This window comes from Podarcis erhardii (assembly GCF_964252035.2).
Source record: "Podarcis erhardii genome assembly, chromosome: 3".
Lineage (NCBI taxonomy): Eukaryota > Metazoa > Chordata > Lepidosauria > Squamata > Lacertidae > Podarcis > Podarcis erhardii.
In genome coordinates, this window is record NC_138507.1 from 63,674,276 (window position 1) to 63,693,313 (window position 19,038).

General features: G+C 44.7%; 1 protein-coding gene across 1 annotated transcript; it reads right to left on the reverse strand.

Moving 5' to 3' along the window:
• Positions 1 to 1,224: 1,224 nt before the first annotated feature.
• NMBR (neuromedin B receptor) lies at positions 1,225 to 18,585 on the reverse strand. The gene is made up of 3 exons (XM_081855358.1): positions 17,709 to 18,585; positions 7,063 to 7,411; positions 1,225 to 4,110 (listed from the first exon to the last, which is right to left on the reverse strand). Exons 1-3 carry the CDS (start codon positions 18,155 to 18,157, stop codon positions 3,712 to 3,714), a joined length of 1,197 nt encoding a protein of 398 aa, XP_081711484.1. The 5' UTR covers positions 18,158 to 18,585; the 3' UTR covers positions 1,225 to 3,711.
• Positions 18,586 to 19,038: the final 453 nt, after the last annotated feature.

Sequence of the window (19,038 nt, forward strand, 5' to 3'; positions counted from 1 at the left end):
GATTTTAATCATTTGAGGCAAGCTCCCAAAATCTGTGGACTCAGCTACATTGGCCAGGAAAAAGTTCTTTATATACGTTGTTTATGCACTGTGTGGCATTTGCCAGTTCATTTAGAAACTGTCTGTACAGCAGGGAGAGAAAGGGTTAAAAATGTAGACCAATAGGGAAGCCGGAGGCGGAGCCTACCTGTTTATAAAAGGGCTTAGCCCAAGGTTTGAGTTAGTTGATGGTGGGTAGTTGGTTGGTTTTAGTGGGTTGGTTGGTTGGTTGGTTGGTTGGTTGGTTGGTTGGTTGGTTGGTTGGTTGGGAAAGGCAGTTGGGAAAGCAGTTGGCAGGCAGTTGGAAATAGAGAGACAGTTAGTGCAGTGGGTTCTTGTGTGAGGGGAGATAGAAGAGATAGAGACAGGATAAAATAAGACTAAGAAGGTAAAGAGTAACAACGTTTGGAATGCAGTAAAAGTTTGTTTGTGTCTCCAGTAAACTACACTCTTCTTTGTTACCTTGAGAACCTGACTGAGACTAAGTGATTTTACCAGGGAGGACCTGGTTGGTGGCAGTGGATTAGTGGTGTATGGGTCAATAGTCCATGAGACAACCGTGAGCTCCATATGAATGCCACACACTGTGACACAGATGGCGCTGTGGAGTTCTGTTTTTGCCAACCTCCTACAAAGTTTAGACAGGGCTTCCTAAAATAACAACTTTCGGGGTGTCCTGGTTTTTGAAATATGGCAACCCTAGTTTACAACGCATTTAACTGAAACGTTTCTTTGATGTGTCTAGATCCAGCATTCCCCCACCTCCCGCATTGGTGCATTAGAGGCTAAGCAAAAAGAGATCAGCTCTCCCTGCCTCTTTCCATGAACATTGCTGTTGCTGCCATTGTTGGATAAGGGAAAGGAGTTTGCATGGTCTGAGGGGCTCCATTATGATCATTTCTCCTCTGAGAGGAGACCTGGAAACTTATAACTGGACCCAAGCATCCAGCATCTCTAGCTGCAGCAGGTTTATCACATTGTCTTCAGTGGGCCATGCAGCTCAACCCTATGCCTGTTTTCTCATTTACTCAGAAGTAAGTCCCACTTTGTTCAAGACAGTGCATAGGATTTCAGCCTTAAGCGCAACTAAATCTTTCCAGATTGGGGATTATTAAGTGTGTGTGTGTGTGTGTGTGTGTGTGTGTGTGTGTGTGTGTTTTGTAGCAAACTTGCTAATAGAAAACAGTCCGTCCATGCTTAATTTATTATTATTAGTATATAGAGTCAGCTACAAATAAATCTGAACATTGACAAACTTTACTGAACCACAAGCTACAGTGATGGGGAAAGACAAGACACCATTTTATACCAACACAACAATTAAAAACTTTCCATAGAACTTCAGGGCAATTCACAGATGTCACGCAGCATGGAAAACCCATTTATTTTGCTCACATTGAACTTGGGACAAGATGTTTGCAGTTCAATGCAGTCAAGATGTGCTCATTTCCTTCCACAAGGAGCTATAAGCGCACAGCTGTGACAATGTTGGTTGCTATTGTGTTTTTGTCTTCTGCCAAGATCTGAGGGTCACACCTCTTCAGTCTCTTCTACCCTCATCATACTTTGCACCCATTTAGCTCATGCTCCATCCATCCATGGGAAGAACTTTGCTCATGCTGATCAGGCCACAGAAAATGAAAGAAGTAATAAATGCCAATCATTAAAGCTGGCCATTCTTTCCTATTAAAGATGCTGCTTTCACCAAGGAACACTCTGGCCAGAAATGTTTGGCAACATCCCAACTCTGAAATGACATGTGTGTAATTGACCTCAAAAATGCTGCTGTTTACAACTGAAATCCTCTGTGTGTTTTATACACATAAAGGGGCTTTGTGAGGAGAAAATGAACTGGGGTGTTGCATGCCCACACTGATGCCATGCTCCTCCACTGGCCCCATCCCTCCATTGATGCCATACCCCTCCAGCAGTCCCACCTCAACACTGCATCCCCCTACTGACTCCAGCCCCTTGTGCTGAGTGGAGGTTAGAGGAAAAGGAGTCGAGATCAATGGAGTTGCTAGTGAGATAGAGGCTACCAGAAGAGGTGGCATAAATGCAGAGGAATTTGACAAAGATAGTGAAGAGACAAAGGTAGTGGGGCAGATTCAGAGGACTTGGCAAGCCCTAAAAAGTGAGATGGATGGATTTAGGGCTGAGAGGTGAGATAAATTGCCTTAGCACAAAAGCTGCTTTTGGCCGGGACATTGTGCAATTTTGTCCACTGGAGATATTGCAAAACATTGCTATAGATGGGATCCTGTGGTGAGAAGAGCTCTAATTTCAATCAGTGTGCTGAGTCCACCAAGTGTCTTTGAGAAGAAGAGACTTTCTAGTGTTCTGAGGTTGCCTGATAGTTTCAGCACGCTAAGAATGGTTACATGCCGCAATCCTTTCTGACCAACAGCATATGGGACTATTCGTCTAAGAGATGGGGAGGAACACCAAGGAAGGATTTGACATTGCTTAAAATGGAACACAGAGGAAGAGGCATTTAAAGTTTTAAGGCCTTAAAAAGAGCCGTAGACTTTCTGAAAAATGACGCACGTATGAAATGACCTGCGTCGCAACAGAGGAGCCTGTCTGTCAGAGTTAGGTACACTTAACAGCGTTGTTCTCAATGAATTATTTATAACCATCCATTTATTCATTCGTTCATTGTTAAATGACCACAGATGTTCACTGCTCTCTGGTGCAAAACATAATGCAGTAAAACAAATAAAGCATGTGATGGTATCAGATGAGGTTGGAAGGACGAGGAGCTGGAAAACCAGAGAAATGAAGCAAAGTGAAATAATGAGTGGTGTGGATTTTTTGTAAGCTGAGGTGTTATAAAAAGCTTGCACAACTCATTGTAGCCGTCAGGCAATCCAGCCTTCTGGCAAAATAATCAAACTGCTTCACCTGTTGTCCACTGCAATGCCTGTTGGATACACCTAAAATCTTAGTATGTGCAGTGGGTGAGAAGAATTAGCCTTTATGATGACAGTTGGCAGCCGGTTAACACTGTGCCCCATAGGCAGAATCAAGAGCCAATAATCCTAGTGCATGTTCCTAATTTATGAGTGCTACCTAACCTAACCGTGCATAATATGTAGCTGTTCCGTTTGCATATATAGGCACTGATTCATCTCTAATCCTGCTTTGTTCTACATGTCTTGTGACCTGAATCAGGATGTATTTTCCCATCCTCATTAGATATGTGTATTACGTTCAATGGTGACTGGAGAAGCATAGCTATGTGAAGCTACAAATTGATATACATGCACATTAACAGATTATACATATCTTATTTTCTGGACTGAAAGGATAATCTTTTGTGAGAAGATATTAAACCCAGCCACAGTTTCCAAAGCGTCCCCACCTTCAAGTTATCATTTAAGTAAATCAGTACTTTTTCATTTCTTAAAAAACAACCTATCATGCGTGTTTCTTTTTATAGTGTGCATTTTTCTTATTTTATGTTCAGCAATTCCAACCAACCAAATACCTTTTAAAGTGAGGAATAGTATTCCTAATTCCTACAAAACCAACATGAAGATAACTTTTAAAACAATCATCCCTGTATCAGGGACCGCTCATCAATTTTCTGTTTTAAGGAATTTTGATTGGCAACAAAAATATATAGCTTAAACCCAGCTCATTCCAAGCTCATTCATTGCACTGGTTAAATCACAATGCTATATCTTGTTTTGGGCTGTGTCCATTCAGTAGTGTTGTCATGGTAACAGTGTTCCTGGCATTCTCCATTGAAGTCATTCGAATGCCCGAGGAACTGTGCAGGTAGCTGGCAGATCTCTGTGGACGAGGCATCATGCGACAGCAAAGCTGACTGTTGAAATGCCGCCTGAAGCTCTCGCTGAGGAAGTAGAGGGCAAATGGGTTTACGCAAGAATTGCAGAAGCTGAGCACTCGGGCTACCAGCGTAACAACCATATGGCCAAGTGATGGGTCGATCTTCATGTAGTTAAAGGACCGGTACATGTATAGGACATGGGTAGGCAACCAGCATACTGCAAAAAGCCCAACGAAGACCAGCACAATTTTGGCCAGGCGCTTTCGTGTTTCCATCTAAAAAGATGAAATGAGAAGAAATAATCAGTCACAGTACAATGTTATGCTCCACATGAGCTTTCACAATGCATTCAGATACAGTTAGTAACGGGGGCCACTAGGGGGCGCATCGGAAGATGGCTGACAATAACATCTCTCCGACCCACACGAGGTAATTTGGAGGCTATGATGGGAGTAATTAGCCTCCCTACCCCCCCCCAGGATGGTGGGGGGGACTGCCCTTGCCTGCTGTGCCCTATACCACCCCTGAATTTGTGGGGATGGGGGCACTAGGCACAAAGCCCTCCTGTGGGATTCTGGCACTCCTGGACGCCGTCCCTGATCCATGCCGCTAGCTGCAAGAACTTCAAAAGAAACAATTTGGATGAAGGAATGCACATATCTCAAGGAAGGGGGGGGAGTAAAGACTACTAACAGAAGAGATCTCTGATAAAACAACACAAGAATAAAACATGAGAAGATACGCCAAGATACGGTATGGCAAATGACTGATGGGGGAGGGGAAAAAACTTTCCTTTCTTTCCTTATGTGATTAAACAAGAATCCCCTCCCCTCACGAGTCAGAATTGTCGTTTTAAGGACTTAAGCTGTAGATTTAAGGCTGTGTCTAGATAAACTTTAGAACCAAAGCATGTTTTAAGAAGAGCGTGGAATGTATAAGAGCTTTGGAATGACGCAGTTAAAAATGCCGTCGCCATATTGGGAAGTTCTGTCTTAAGACAGAACTTAAGTCTGAGAGGAGAAATAGAGAAATAGAGCTGTTTTTATATTGTGGGTGAAACTCTTCAGTGGGACTTAAGAATGACAGTTCTGTAATTAATGATGGAAAGAGCGCTGTTATCTATGAAGGTGATGATATATGGAAACCATCTCGATTTCAGGATTGGAAGAACGGAAAATTCACACAGGATTATTATTGGTGTTTATCGACTTAAGGAGACTATCAGAAGAGATCATAAAGAAAAAAGAGAAAATATATGAACAAGATGTGATGTGGAAACAGGAGGATAAAACTGGATAGAATTATGAACTCTGTTTGGACTGATTTGGATTGATTTGGACATTAACGCAGTAGCAAGAAGATGATCAGAATCCTCCTTCGGATCTTGAAATATGGGTCCCCCCAACAAAATTTAAAATTCGGCTTTGTAATTCGGAATTTATGTGATGTGATTTAATTTGATTTGATTGGCCGGTTAATAAAAATTATTTTTAAAAAAAGATACAGTTAGTAAAGTGAGTAGCATCAGAAGCCAATGAAACCCATTTGCATTAATAAATTCTAAGATGTTTTCAGGTACAGATACATTAAGCTGCATATTCTACTTTGTATCATCCTACTGTACAGTCATACCTTGGTTCTTGAATGGAATCCATTCCGGAAGTCCTTTTGACTTCCAAAAAGTTTGAAAACCAAGGCGTGGCTTCTGATTGGCTGCAGGAGCTTCCGGCACTCAATTGGAAGCCACAGAAGCCATGTCAGACATTCGTCTTCCAAAAAAATGTTCTCAAACTGGAACACTTACTTCCAGGTTTGCGGCGTTTGGGAGCCAAAACAGACAAGTACCAAGGCGTTCAAGGACTGTATCTTTAATTTCACCAACTACCTGTTAAAAGGGAGCATGGGGCATCCTTTGATGCAGTTCTTCCACCCATCCCAAAAAGGTCAAAGCACACCTTCTGCCAAACTTCTGTTAGAGCAGACATTTTCAACCTTGGGTCCCCAGATATTGTTGAACCACAACTCCCATCACCCCCAGGAATGGTCATGGATGATGCAAGTTGAGAGTCCAACATCTTGGAACCCAAAAATGAAGAAGTCTGCATTAGAGGACACACATGGAGGCATAATTAGACAAGAATCGCTGTGTATGCAGCACTGGACCATCCAACAATTGTTTATAGACTGATGAGAACTCAGTAGAGGGACAAAGGTAAAGAAATAACCCTTTTCTGAGGGTTTCTTGCCATTTACAGGATAGTTCTCCATTGGCCTAAATAGGTCCAAAAAAGTGAAGTCCTGCAATTTTTTTATTGTGAAATAGTGCAGCACATTCTACTAATAAATATAGTCTTATATTAACTTTGTTCACAAATATGAGAATTTTACAAAAATTTCATGCAGATTGTATTTGTCCAAATACATTATTCCACAGCAGTTCCTCTTGGTACAAGACACATTGATTTGGGTGGACTTTACTTCTAATGAAGAGTGCTCAAAGCAGTAGCCTATAATAGCTGTGTGCAAATTAGCTACAGTCCACTGGTTTGTGATCTATTTCCAATGCTTCCCTTAGGGCTGTATAAATTGCCTACTCCATCTGTTTTCATTTTCATGAAACCAATCACCATTACTAAACCAATATCTACTCCTCTCATTAAACATGTAATTCAGACTTGTAAAAAGCAACAACTATTGTGTCTCTTATTAGCTGGAGTAGGGAAAAGTACAGCAGAGAAATCTGAAACACAATCAGTAATGGGCTCCAAACCAGAATATAACTGGAATCCAGGGGGCCCCTGACATCTAGGAGCCCCGCTAGACCTTTGCAGAGGCCTCTTGATGTTGACACAGAATATTATTTCATTGCTGTGCAGGGCCTAGGCACTAGGGGGATCATGTTATACCCAGGCAAATCCTGCAATGGAAGCTGCAGGAACCCGTGAAAATCCACTACAGGTTCAGACTAGTCTAAATTACAAAGTCCAGCAAGAATTCTGCCTTGAGCAAATATTTTTATCCTTCTTTCATTGCCATTCAGCAGACAGTCAATGTGGTACAGTATTTCTCAAGCCAAGTTGGTGGTGGAGAGGGAGTTGGCTCTCAGGGGTAATATATGAGCAGCAATATAAGTAGGAATGCCTTAGTAACCACTTAGTACTTTGAAATAATAAGTGGCCTGGCTTGCATGACCATAAGAGGTTCTAGCTTACATATGGGCCACTTACCTGTCTTTTAGATTGTGCACTGTTTTCTCCAGGCAGATTATGTGCACTCTTAATTAAAGTCCTTGCAATATGGTAATAGTAAACACTAATGATGGTGAGCGGGATAAGGAGGTATACCAAAAGTATCATCACTGAATGGATCCTTGGGTGCAAATCATCCTTCAAGGGATACCGTATGCATTCTGTGAAACTGACATTATCCGCGTCGTTGATGTTTGCTACTTCAGAGAATACTGCTTCAGGAATTGCTAGCAGAATGGATATTATCCAGATGGCAATAGCTTTGATACAGGTCCACAGGACTGCGTTGGGTGCCTGAATATCCATTGGATTGACAATTGCTTTGTACCTAAAAGCGTATGAGGGAAAATTAGAGTCAATTCTTTTTCAAAGAATGCAGCTTTTATTGAAAGGAGATGGCTTCCTGCAGTTAACAAATAGGAGCCTCGTATGTCCATTCAAGAGACCTGACGAGACATTCCCCATCTGCTTCTGTATTGCAGGAAGCGGGCAGAATTGGAAGCAGAGAAAGACACAGGGAAGAATGCAACAAATGAAGAAGTGACTGGCTACAGAAAAGACATGTAGTCACCACATTTAGCAATGTATAGAAGGGTCTAATTGACTGGATATAAGGGGGATGCGGGTGGTTCCCCCGCACAGGGCACCAAGTGAAAGGGGCACAAAATTGAGAAGATCCATCATTAAGAAAACTCATTTGGGGGTTCCAAATTTCAGCCTCAGACAGGGTGCCATGCTACCAAAATTACCAAGGTCTATGCCTTTGTGAAGTAATAATATAGTAGGACAAAGGAAGCTCAGACCATTGGTCCACCAGTTCAGCATTGTCTGCACTAACTGGCAGCAGCTCTCAGGTGGGGATCTCTCCCAGTAGAACCTGGAGAGGCCAAGGACTGAACGAGGGACCTTCTGCCTGCAAAGCAGGGGCTCTACCACTGAGCTACAACCCTTCCCCTGGAAACTATGAACATGTGCAGAGTGCCACCTCTTCACCACTGAGTATCTTCTGACAGCCTTTCCACATTTGGGAGTGGGGGAGAAGACGTCAACATCATGGAACACAACATTCAACTAGCCCTGATCTCCTGCTTATCCATTTTATTTTATAAATTAATCCTTTTTAAATTAAATACAAACATTAGAACTAGTTTCCCTTTAGCACAGCTAACGCCAATAGTACAGTTGGCATTTGACTCACTTCAGGATGTTGAAATAATGCCATCGCAACCCTTCATGAAAATTCATTACATGGAGGACTAACCCCAGTTGATCCGTAAATTGGTCCCTAAGGACATGCATTTCAGCTTCACATAACAGAGACAAGCTCCCCCGCCCTCTGCAATTATTTCTACCCCAGTCTGGCAAGTGTAATGAAAACTATTTGTCTTCAGCCCTCAAGCAGCAAGTGCCTTCAAGCTTTCTTTTCTTTTTCTTCCTCACATTTTTTATTTGCTTTTAAACAAAAACAAATACACTTTTAAACACTTTCCCAGCGGTAACAGATATGATTAGTGATGTCCAGGAATTTGGAGCTGGAGATTTGTTCCTTTTATTAACCATTGTGCTAACCGATAAGCATGTTGATTAGATTAGGAAATCCCCTTAGTAAGTCTAAATCCCCATGTAAATCTAGACAGCCCTTTGCAGAGCGTTGTGGGAGAGAGGGAGAAACACAGGCTCCAAAATCTCACATGCTCACAAGAGAGATGCTCTGGTGCCATACAAGGGCAAATAAGAACTCTGTCGAGAGTTGTATGCATGTACAGCTTACAGACCAAAGCTTATGTTAGCAGTATTACTATTTAATGTTCATGAACAGAAGACCATGGTGGTTAACTTGTTTGGTGCTGAAACCCTTCCTTGAAGTATATTACGGGCTAGAGAGGAAACTATCAAATGCAAATAATCGTCCTAAATACTGAGGGATGTACAAAATGCTCCTGCTTATCCAGGAGCACCACTTAGGAATAGCAGGGGAGACTTAAATTTCTGGCTAACGTGCTGGTTCTAAGGCAGGGTGACAATATGTATGCCACAGGCACAGATGCCATTTTATTACACAAAGAGACTAGACTGTTTGATCTGTGGTGAATGAGCACTGCGGAGTCTGTACATGTGGGGGGGGGGGGAAGTAGCCACAGAAGATGCTCTTATGTCTTCAGTTATTGCTCTTACGTCTTCAGTTATTAGGGCTGTGTTCACCCCTAATTCAGCCAAGGCCCTAAACCTGAGACAAACCGGGCTTATTTGGAGGGAACTGTGCCATGTTCAAGGCTGGTTGAGGCAGTGTTTCGCTCCCCATAAAATGTGCATGCTCTTTCAGGGCTTGGAGTGGAATTCAAGGGTCCATGGTTGCCGGCTTTGTTCAGTCCCATTCTTCCTTATTTGTCTCCCTCCCCCACTACAAACCAACAAGCCCATAGCCATCCAGGGCTGTCATGTGGCAGGGCATCAAGCAAGGAGGAGAAGCAGGCATAAGTGAGAAGAATACAGAGAAACCAGAAGAAAGAGAAGCCTACTGGATGGCTGCATCTTTGTGCAGAAATGCGGGGTGGGTGCCTTTCCTGCCAGACCTCTCCTTCCCACCCTCTCTATAGAGTATCTGATCCCTCAGAATGCTGGTGTAACCCCTCCAGACCTTTTCCATATCCTATTTTAATTGTACACTAAAATAGCATTTATAAAAACCCTTTAAAATCCATTAGCCTTGCCCCCTAATTGCTTCAGGGACAGATCTGGGATGGGTGGCTCCCAGTGAAAGACAAAATGGTCTGATCCAGGGGCCACAGATGGGGGCCACAGGGTGCATCAGGGGTCTGTGCACAGCCCTATTCATTATATCTAAAGGCCAAATTAAAGAGGAAGTTATTCAGCTTTAGCCCTGGAAGGTATGCTTTCTCCCCCCGCCCAAATATTTGGGGGGGGGTGTAGCAAGCTGGGTCAAGTCTGTGGGAAAGGGGAGGGTGTCTTTAACTTGTAGGGGCTCCTGCACCAGCTAAAAATATAAATGACATAAACATGAGCCTTTCAGTCCTGCAGAGAATCTTGTCACCAAAGAAAGGAATCCCCCACACAGACTGAAAACGGAAATGAAGCCCCGACAGAAAAGCCTGTGCTTACTGTAGGAAGCCCAATCAGGCAGTTTGCTTTGCACTGCTGCAAACAGGTCACAGAAAAGGTCTGCTGTGTTCTGAAGATGACCATGTAATCTGCAGGGTGAGTGGCAAAAGACGAAAGGCTCATCAGCCACCCCACACAGCCCCTGGAAGCACCCCCTGCATAGCAGCCACAATGTGTTACTGTTCCTTCTCATGACTGGCATGGCTACTTCAAAGCTGAGAAGCTAAACAAGTTCCTTACAGTGCCCTGAAGCAGACACGGTACATTGCAGACCAGGAAGTGAAAATGTTTCAGCCTATCAGTGTTCCCCAGTGTGGATGCTACTCCGAATGCCATTAAAAAGTTTGATATAGTTGGCTGTGTGCACAGGCTCTTCCAATTGCATAGAGACGAATCAAGCGTCTTGAAGCAGACATGCTCAGATAAGCAAGATCAATGCCTATCTCCTAGAGACATAATTACTAGCAAAGAAGGTCAGCTCCGCATATCAGTTGCTTGCAAGCACAAATAGCTGAAAGGTGAGGCCAGTCATGGAGGAAATGCTGGTTTTCTAACCTTGTAATATTATTGATGCCATGGGACCATGCGACATGTTTCCTCTCTAGGCATTGAAAGGGTCTGTGGCAGGTACAAGAATTTAAAAGGAGGAATGAGATAAAGTCTCCCTGTGATATTGCAGAATGCTGATGGCTAGGGCTGCGATAGTAAACAGGCTTGCCATGCAAATTGGTGAGGAGATTTCAGAGCCGTAGCCTGGATACATAGAGTGCCAGAATAAATGAAATGTGCAAAATATATCTGTTCTTCAGTGGAGATGAACTATTACCTATCTTTATTGAAAGAAGCTTGCTGTCTCCTTTTCATTTCTTTTTCTTCTTTCTGCTCACTCAGAAAGTGCAATACTCATTCACAGAGAAAGAGATAATGCCACATAATATGTTTAGTATGTCGAGTATCTTAACAAGTGGAAACTGCAACAGAATTGCATTTGAGATTCCAGCCGGCCATGCAAGAGGTTCCATTCAAGTCCCTCCCACACCCAATGTTTCTGTCCTACCCACAGCAGGCAGTGAACATTCCATACCCACTGAGCATGCTCAGTCCTTAGTGAACTGTTTGGGGGCTTCCTCCAACTTTTCCCCAACATGTTTTTGTTTTTGTTTTTGTACTTCTGCAGACCTCAGGATTCCCCCAAGCCTGCTAATAGACCTCCCTCTTGTTTGTGAGTGTTGCCATTTTAGTTATATGGGGGAGTTTTGATAGGTAAGTGTATGGCTCCATTAAACAAATCCCTTACTAATGATCTCCAGAAGGGAAAACGGATGGTCAGTTTTCAGGATACTTTACTTAGAGTAGTTCTATAAACTCTGGAGGTTAATTTCTAAGTATACCCATTTTTACAAACAAATACATTTTCTGACCGGACACTTTTGAAGAACAGGGAAATTGAATTTGAAGAACAGGGAAAGTAATGCAACCCTACTACCAGCACAAATAAACGATTTATATGTTCATAGATAATCTGAAAGGGTTTATGTGAAATGGCTAGAGAAGTGGTTAGGTTCAATCAATATTCATTTTTTGTGTGGAACTTCGTGCCTTTCCATTTCTCAATGAAATTGGCATTCAGATGGAGGCACATTTTTGATGAGTCATGGCTATGAATTCTAAATAGCATGGAAACAAAAGTGTAAGAATGTTTTCCCAAAAGGCTTGCAACACAGAAAATGTCCAGGACCAATTAATTAATAAGGAAATGGGAAAGGAATATGTAAAGAATAATTAGGTCTACATATAAGTGAAAGTTAACAAAACAAAACAAAATGTATTTTGGATCTCATTTTGTCTGGAACATAATGTGAATGCCACTCAGCAAAAATGCCTGTCCAGCTGAATGACAATTTCATACTCCTATTGACAAAATGATTCTGTGGAGTTAGACCAAATCCTAGAATCTTGCCACCTGTTAAAACCTTGTTTGGATTGACATTGGTTCTCCATTTTACAAAAAAAAAAACAGTGTCCAAGAAAGGAAAGTATGCGATACTGTATTGAGCACTGTGAACTAAGGAGAAACTGGGCCTAGTATGGAAATAAAAAAATACCCCTGACTTTATTCCACTCCATACGTGACAGTTCATAGAATCAAAGAATTGTAGAGTTGGAAGGAATCCCAAGGGTCATCTAGTCCAACTCCCTGCAATGCCGGAAACTCAGCTAAAGCATCCATGGCAGATGGCTAGTTAAATATGAAAAGCAGTTTCTGGGAGCAGGGAGAGGGGAGAGTGCTCTTTAATCAGGTTGTGCTTGCATACTTAAATAGGCATAAAGCTGGCCAGTATGAGAAGAAGGTGGACTAGGTGTGCTATTGGCTTGATCCAGCAGGATTCATCTTACGTTCTTAAACCTTGCTGGGTATTGCACAGCAACAAAATACCTCTGGGAGGACCACTTCCTGCATTATGCTGTATACAGAGAAGCTGGACCGCTTGGCATCTTGCAGTATCATCAACCATGAGAGCCTTCTGGGCTGCCTGGCAATACTAGAACAAGGAGGTGCAGTGTGTTGTGGAGGCTTCAGTCCTTTCTGGAGGTAAAAGCCCAGAAAGTAGTAGTGGGGACCACAGTTCCATATCGTCATATTAATTTTTTGTTCTGACCTACATTGGATCCTTAGAGTGAAGAACAGGTAAGAAATCTTAGTAAGAAGAATTGTGATAAGGATAATACACAAAACTTTTAAAAGGCCATCCAGAGCAGTGTTTCCCAATCTTTCCCCCCTTCCGACCTTGTTTCCTTCCCATGGCCCCCCCATGGGCGTAACCAAGGGGGGGCAGGAGGGCAGATGGCCCCAAAATAAGTAAAAATCAATACAGGTCAATACAAATCTGAGGTTCTGCCCTCCCCCCAACAAAAGCCTGCCACCCTAACAAAAATCCTGGCTCTGTCCATGCCCCCCACTGGTAGAAAGGTAGGTATTTAAATGTTTTGTTTTGTTCATACTTTTGATAATATATACAAAATGCAATTACACAAAATGATAGGAACATAATGAAATATTGTTGAATCAGGAAAACATAGAATCATGGAGCTGGAAAGGACCTCAAGGATCTTCTTTCTAGTGCAACCCCCTGCAATGTAGGAAACTCGGCTAATGCATCCATGAGAGATGGCCACCCAACCTCTGCTTAGAAACCTCCAAGGAAGGAGAGTCCAGAACTTCCTGAGTGAAATCCATCTTCCATGTATCATAAAAAGTAAACAACGCTTATTTCACCCCAGTTATTTGACACAGAGGGGGAAATCTACAGATACAGTCTAAAAGGCGCACAGGGAGTTCTGTATATATGGGAGAATTTTAAAAAGCAAGTAGTCCTCACTGCCCTGGTGCAAAAAGATATTGTCATCTAGAGGAGTCCTGGCTGCCTAGTTAAAATACTATAGCTCGCCGCATCCTTACCTGGGAGTAAGACACCCACTGAACTCAGTGCAACATTCTTCTGAGTAGACACTTACAGTAATTATTTACAAGATGCAAGTCAGCAGCACCAGACAACCCCGCTTGGCTAGGCGCTGGGGTGGATATCAACCTGCACCCTGCAGAGCTGGGCTGATGATGCCAATAGACCCTGCACCCCTCGGCAACATCCAAAGGCCCTGATCCACTAGATGCTGGGGGGATTGCACCCTGTGCTTTGCAGAGTCAGGCCCACCAGGCCCAGCACTTGTGGCAGCAACAAGCAGCTCCAGCTCACCCAGCCCTACTGATTGCCACCCCACCACCGCACTTACTTGACCTGGGGCTTCTGGATCACAGGCTCTATTGGTCAAAATGGGAGACTCAACGATTGCTTTCTCCTGTCGGAAACAAACCAGGACTGCTCCAAGAAAACCCATGTGGCAAAAAGGAGCTCTAGGCCCTGGTGGGGCGCTCCCTTACTCGCTTGTGATTGGCCAAGCAGATAGCCAGCCAATCAGGATTTAAATATACATGTATGATTTCCCCTCTTCACTTCTCACTTCCCTCTGTGACCCCCCTAGCCTCATGCTGTGGCCCCCATTTATGCATTTTTCACCTGTGCCCCTCTTGAAATATCGGGGGGGGGCAGGGAGCCATATGGCTTCCGGTTGGGGAACTCTGATCCAGAGGTTTTAGGTATCATCAGCTTGATGTCAATACCAGGAAAGGTCCTTGAGGTCTGTGAGCACTTAGAAAAGGATGCTGTGATTACTATGACTTAGCATGAGTTTCTCAAAAACAAGTCATGTCAGATGAATCTCATTTCTTTTTCTAAAAAAGAATGGATCAGGGGAATGCTGTGGACATAGAGTATCTTGATTTCAGTTAGGCTTTTGACAAAGTCCCCCATATTATTGCAGAGAAGCTGGTAAAATGTGGACTGGATGAGGCAATGGTTAGGTGGATTTGTAGCTGGCTGACTGACCAAACCCAAAGAGTGCTTGTGTATAGTTCCTCATCATCCTGGAAAAAAACTGACAAGTAGGGTGCTGCACATTTCTGTCCTGGACCTGTTGCTGTTAAATGTGTTTATAAATGACTATGATAAAGGAATTGAAGGCTGCATCTCCATCCTCTTGAAAACTGCCAGCTCAGCTTACCCTTAGGATCAGTTTAAGGTTGACAGAAAACCAAGGGCAGGAGACAGCTCCCCCAAAATAAAAGGGCTGGTTCCTTTTTCCATGTTGCCATATACTATGAATATGGTGATACTTCACTTACCCAGAAAAGAGCATGTGGCTGTCAAAAATAGAGCATCCAGGGGAACAAGAAGATTTGACTCTTCTTGGTTTCCATTCATAACTTTTGTAAACATGGGTGTGCAGGGCATTTGGCCTCCTACAAGGCAGGAGTCCTTTTGGTATAGTAACACTTGGTTTCTGTGATAATGGCAATTTATAAATGACCTCTCGTTCTTTTTTGAAGGAGAATCACTAACTCACAATGTGGTGTGTGTGGTATATATTGTCCATGATGTTATTTTATTTTGCCTTTCAAAGTTCAGTTCTATGGTTTGCTACTTTGGAAAATACTTTTTTCTTTCAAAGGAAGTGGCCCCACAGTGTCTTCAAATATAGGCTGCAACCTCTTTTGCTACCTAAGCTACAGTTTGTTCAGCTTCAATAAGAAAGCAAGTTGGTGCCAGCATTGTTGTACTTGATGTACATGTAGCAAAATGCTTGCTTGGTCATTGCTGATCTTCGCCACTCTCCCTTGAGTCTATGTATATTCTTAATTCTGCCAGCCTCATAGGGAGTGAGATTCTTCTTTGCATTTAGGCAGTTGCATAAAGTCCTGAACACTAATGATTATTAACAACCTGGTTCACTTTTTATATAAATGGGGATGGATGGTTTATATCCCAGTCCTTTGAGTATCGCACAGAACTCATTTCTGGTCATTAATTTTGGCTCACACTGTGTTTAGTTCAGATCAAGAGTGGAAGATTCCATTCCCAGTACATTGAAGAGCCAAATATTTCATAGAATCATAGCATTGGGGGGGGGGGTCCTGGGGGTCAGCTAGCCCAATATTCAGTGATGGATTGACAGGGCAAGATGCACCTGCAGCATCCCTGACAGGTGGTCATCCAGCCTTTGCTTAAATGCCTCCAGTGCAGGTAAGCCCACCAGCTCCCAAGGCAGCCTGTTCCCCTGCCAAACAGCTTGTACCATTAGGACATTTCTCCTCAGTGCTGTGCCTATATCTTATTTCCTGTGGTTTCTAATGATGGATTTCAGTTGTGGCCTTTTGAATGACAGGGGATAAATCTGTTCCATCTCATGCACGACAGCCTTCAAAATATTTGAAGACAGCTCCCCTTTAGGATAAACATTCCCAGCTCTTTAAAGTGTTCCTCAAAGGACTTTGTTCTGGAACCTCTCACAGTCCTTTGGACACACTCCCATTTGTCAATGTCCTTCTTAAAAGGTGGCACCCATAAGTGAACACAGCACTCCAGATTTGAAAGAAGGGTAAGAGCCTTCCTAATTCTTTGTGTCCTGCAGTCTGTTTACACCTGCATCCAGTCTGCTGCCTCTCGGATGCTCACAAGCAGGGCACAAAGGCAACCACTGGCTCCTGTTTCTCCCCTGTAACTCCTGGAGTTCAAAAGTGCACTTCCTCTAACTAGGGAAGCTCTATTTAGATATTGTGACTGATGGCCATGTTTCTTCAGTTGTCAAGAGTCAGTGTGGTGCAATGGTTAGGGTGTTGGACTATGACCTGGAAGATCGGGATTCGAATCCCCACTCAGCCATGAAGCTCACTGGGTGACGGCAAGCTAGTCACTATCTCTAAGCCTAACCTACCTCACAGGGTTGTTGTAAGGATAAAAGGAAGAAGGAAGAACCATGTACACCACCTTGAGATTCTTGGAGGAAAATGTAGTATATAAACAAAGAATGAAATAAAATAAGCCCTCTTTAATGCCAGGTGAATGAGCAAGCCCCATCCTTTGTCTCAGCAATTTCCACACATTATTTATGTGTGATATGGAAAAGTGTGTGTGTGTGTGTGTGTGTGTGTGTGTGTGTGTGTTTTAAGAGATGCTTCACCTCCAAAGAAAAAATTAAGAATGGGATTGCTACAACATAAGCACAGCCACACAGGAGCAGTGGTTAATTTCCATCGTCTGTGGTTGATTAGTGGTCCAGAGAAGGACACTGCAGACCATGGACAGCCAGCAGGTGCCTTTCTGATGCTGTGGGTTTTGAATGCCCATCAGCCTCAGGCAGTGGGACCAGTGATGGATGGGAAGATGGGAAGCACACCTGCTGCACAGGGCCAGGTTCACCTCCTACACACCCCCTTCCCCTTGCAGTCAAGACATGATCCAGTGCGCTGAGCCTTTAGGGAGGCAGAACTCTAATCCAGCCCTTCTTGGTGGGTAACCTTACATCTGAGCCAACATACTAAGTTTGAAGTCCTGCTCCGATGGCCATCTCAGCAGAGCATCCGTGCCTTTAACAAGGGCCAGAAATTCGCCTAAGAAAGCGTTTTCCTTTACCAGAGACAGGAAAATTATTCACCCATTGGACTGGCTCTCGTGGAACTATGAAAGACAGGATACGCCGACCAGGACAAACGGAGATTCATAGAATTGTGGAGTTGGAAGGGACCCAAAGGATCTTCTAGTCCAACCCTCTGCAGGAGTAGCCTAGGTGTGGGTTAAATGTGAAAGAATCTCTCTCTTCCTTTTCCCCCCTTCAGTCTTTTGTGGCTGGCAGTGACTTTCTTCCTCTCTGTGTCTCTCTGTACGGTTCTGCCAAAATAAATTCCAGCATTGCAGGGAGTTGGACTCGATGTCTTTCGTGGTCCCTTCCAACTCTCCAGTTCTATGACTCTAAGACTGTTCGTCTGTCTGTCTGTCTGTCTGTCTGTCTGTCTGTCTCTCCCTCTCTCTCTCTCTCTCTCTCTCTCTCCCTCCCTCCCTCCCTCCCTCCCCGGGTGTCTCCTCTCCCGCCTGCCCCTCGCCTCGTCTTACCTGTCGGCGCTGAGGGCAGTGAGCGTGAAGACGGAGACGCCCACCGAGGTGAGCTGGATGGCCGGCAGCAGTTTGCAGCCCACCTCGCCGAAGAGCCAGTCCTCGAGGAAGAAGCGCGAGGCGTCGACTGGCACGCAGGTGAGCAGCAGCAGCAGGTCGCCGGCGGCCAAGCTGGAGATGAAGATGTTGGGCACGCTGCGCACGGCGCTCCTGCCCACGAAGATCTTCAGCAGGGTGGCGTTGCCCAGCAAGCCCACCGCCATGATCAGCAGGTACAGCGAGGGCACCACGCAGCGGATGATGAAGAGCGCCCGGGCTTGCTGCGACAAGGGCAGCCGCTCTGACGCCTGGCCAGGAGCCGGGTCCGCTTCGCCGCTGCCGTTGCCCTCCGCCGTCAGGTTGCCCCAGGCGGACGCGCTGCTGCCCAGCCCCGTCCAGCTGAACGACATAGCCTCGCCCGTCGAAGGATCGGGGCTCTCTCCGGTGCCCAGACTTCTGCGCCTTCCCGCACCCCCAGACGGACAGGCACAGGACGATGTGCTCAAAGGCAAACCTGTCTCTTCTTCCAAAAGAGTGCCCAGGTTTTGGACAACCCAGACGACCGTCGGGGCAAGGTTTTCTGGGATGCTTCTGCAGAAGGAAGTCCCTCCGGAGTCCCAAAGGCTTTCTGTTCAAGTAAGTGCTGTTTAGATAGTATCTGAGTCAAGAAATCGGTATCCAGTCTGTTGGGTCTTTTGCGAGGTGAAGCAGGCGAAAAGAGTCGCGCGATTCTGCTGGGCGATGCTGGCGGCTCCTCTTTCTAGGAAAGCCTGGACGGCTCTGCTCCTCTCTCCAGAGCGTGGAGCAGCTGAGGTTGGACAGCTCCTGCCGGCCAGAAGCCGGGTTCTATTTTCCCTACTTTCCGCGCAACACCAGCCCTTTATACGCGCGAGGGTCCGCCTCCGCAAGGAGGAGCGAACAGTTAGAGAAAAGCCACCAACTTGGTCTCTTGGCGCCGAATGGAGGGGGCGGCTCTCCTCCTTTGAGTAGCACCCAAGTTAAAGACAGAGGCTTTCCCCGCGACAGGGGCGGGGGAAGTGACCACAAGAGGCTGCTCCAAAAGGTTTTCCAAGCTGCTGGACTTGCCTGGTCGAGTTTATGGGTTCGGGCGTAACGGCACGTCTAAGGCTACAGCCCTTCTAGGCTCACTTTCCTGGGAGTAAGCCCTAGTGAACTCAACAGACGTGGACAGCATGGCGCTTCCAGGCTCCGATCATATGCATACTGCCTTGGAATTGACTTCTGAGTCAGCCTGCATAGGACTGGGCTACAAAGCTCTGTCGAAATGTTC

Coding starts and splice junctions, on each gene's coding strand:
- NMBR (XM_081855358.1), bottom strand. CDS start 18,157: ATGTCGTTCAGCTGGACGGGGCTGGGCAGCAGCGCGTCCGCCTGGGGC. Junction 7,412..17,708: donor ACTGCCCTCAGCGCCGACAG/GTAAGACGAGGC, acceptor ATACGCTTTTAG/GTACAAAGCAATTGTCAATC. Junction 4,111..7,062: donor GTGCACAATCTAAAAGACAG/GTAAGTGGCCCA, acceptor TCATCTTTTTAG/ATGGAAACACGAAAGCGCCT.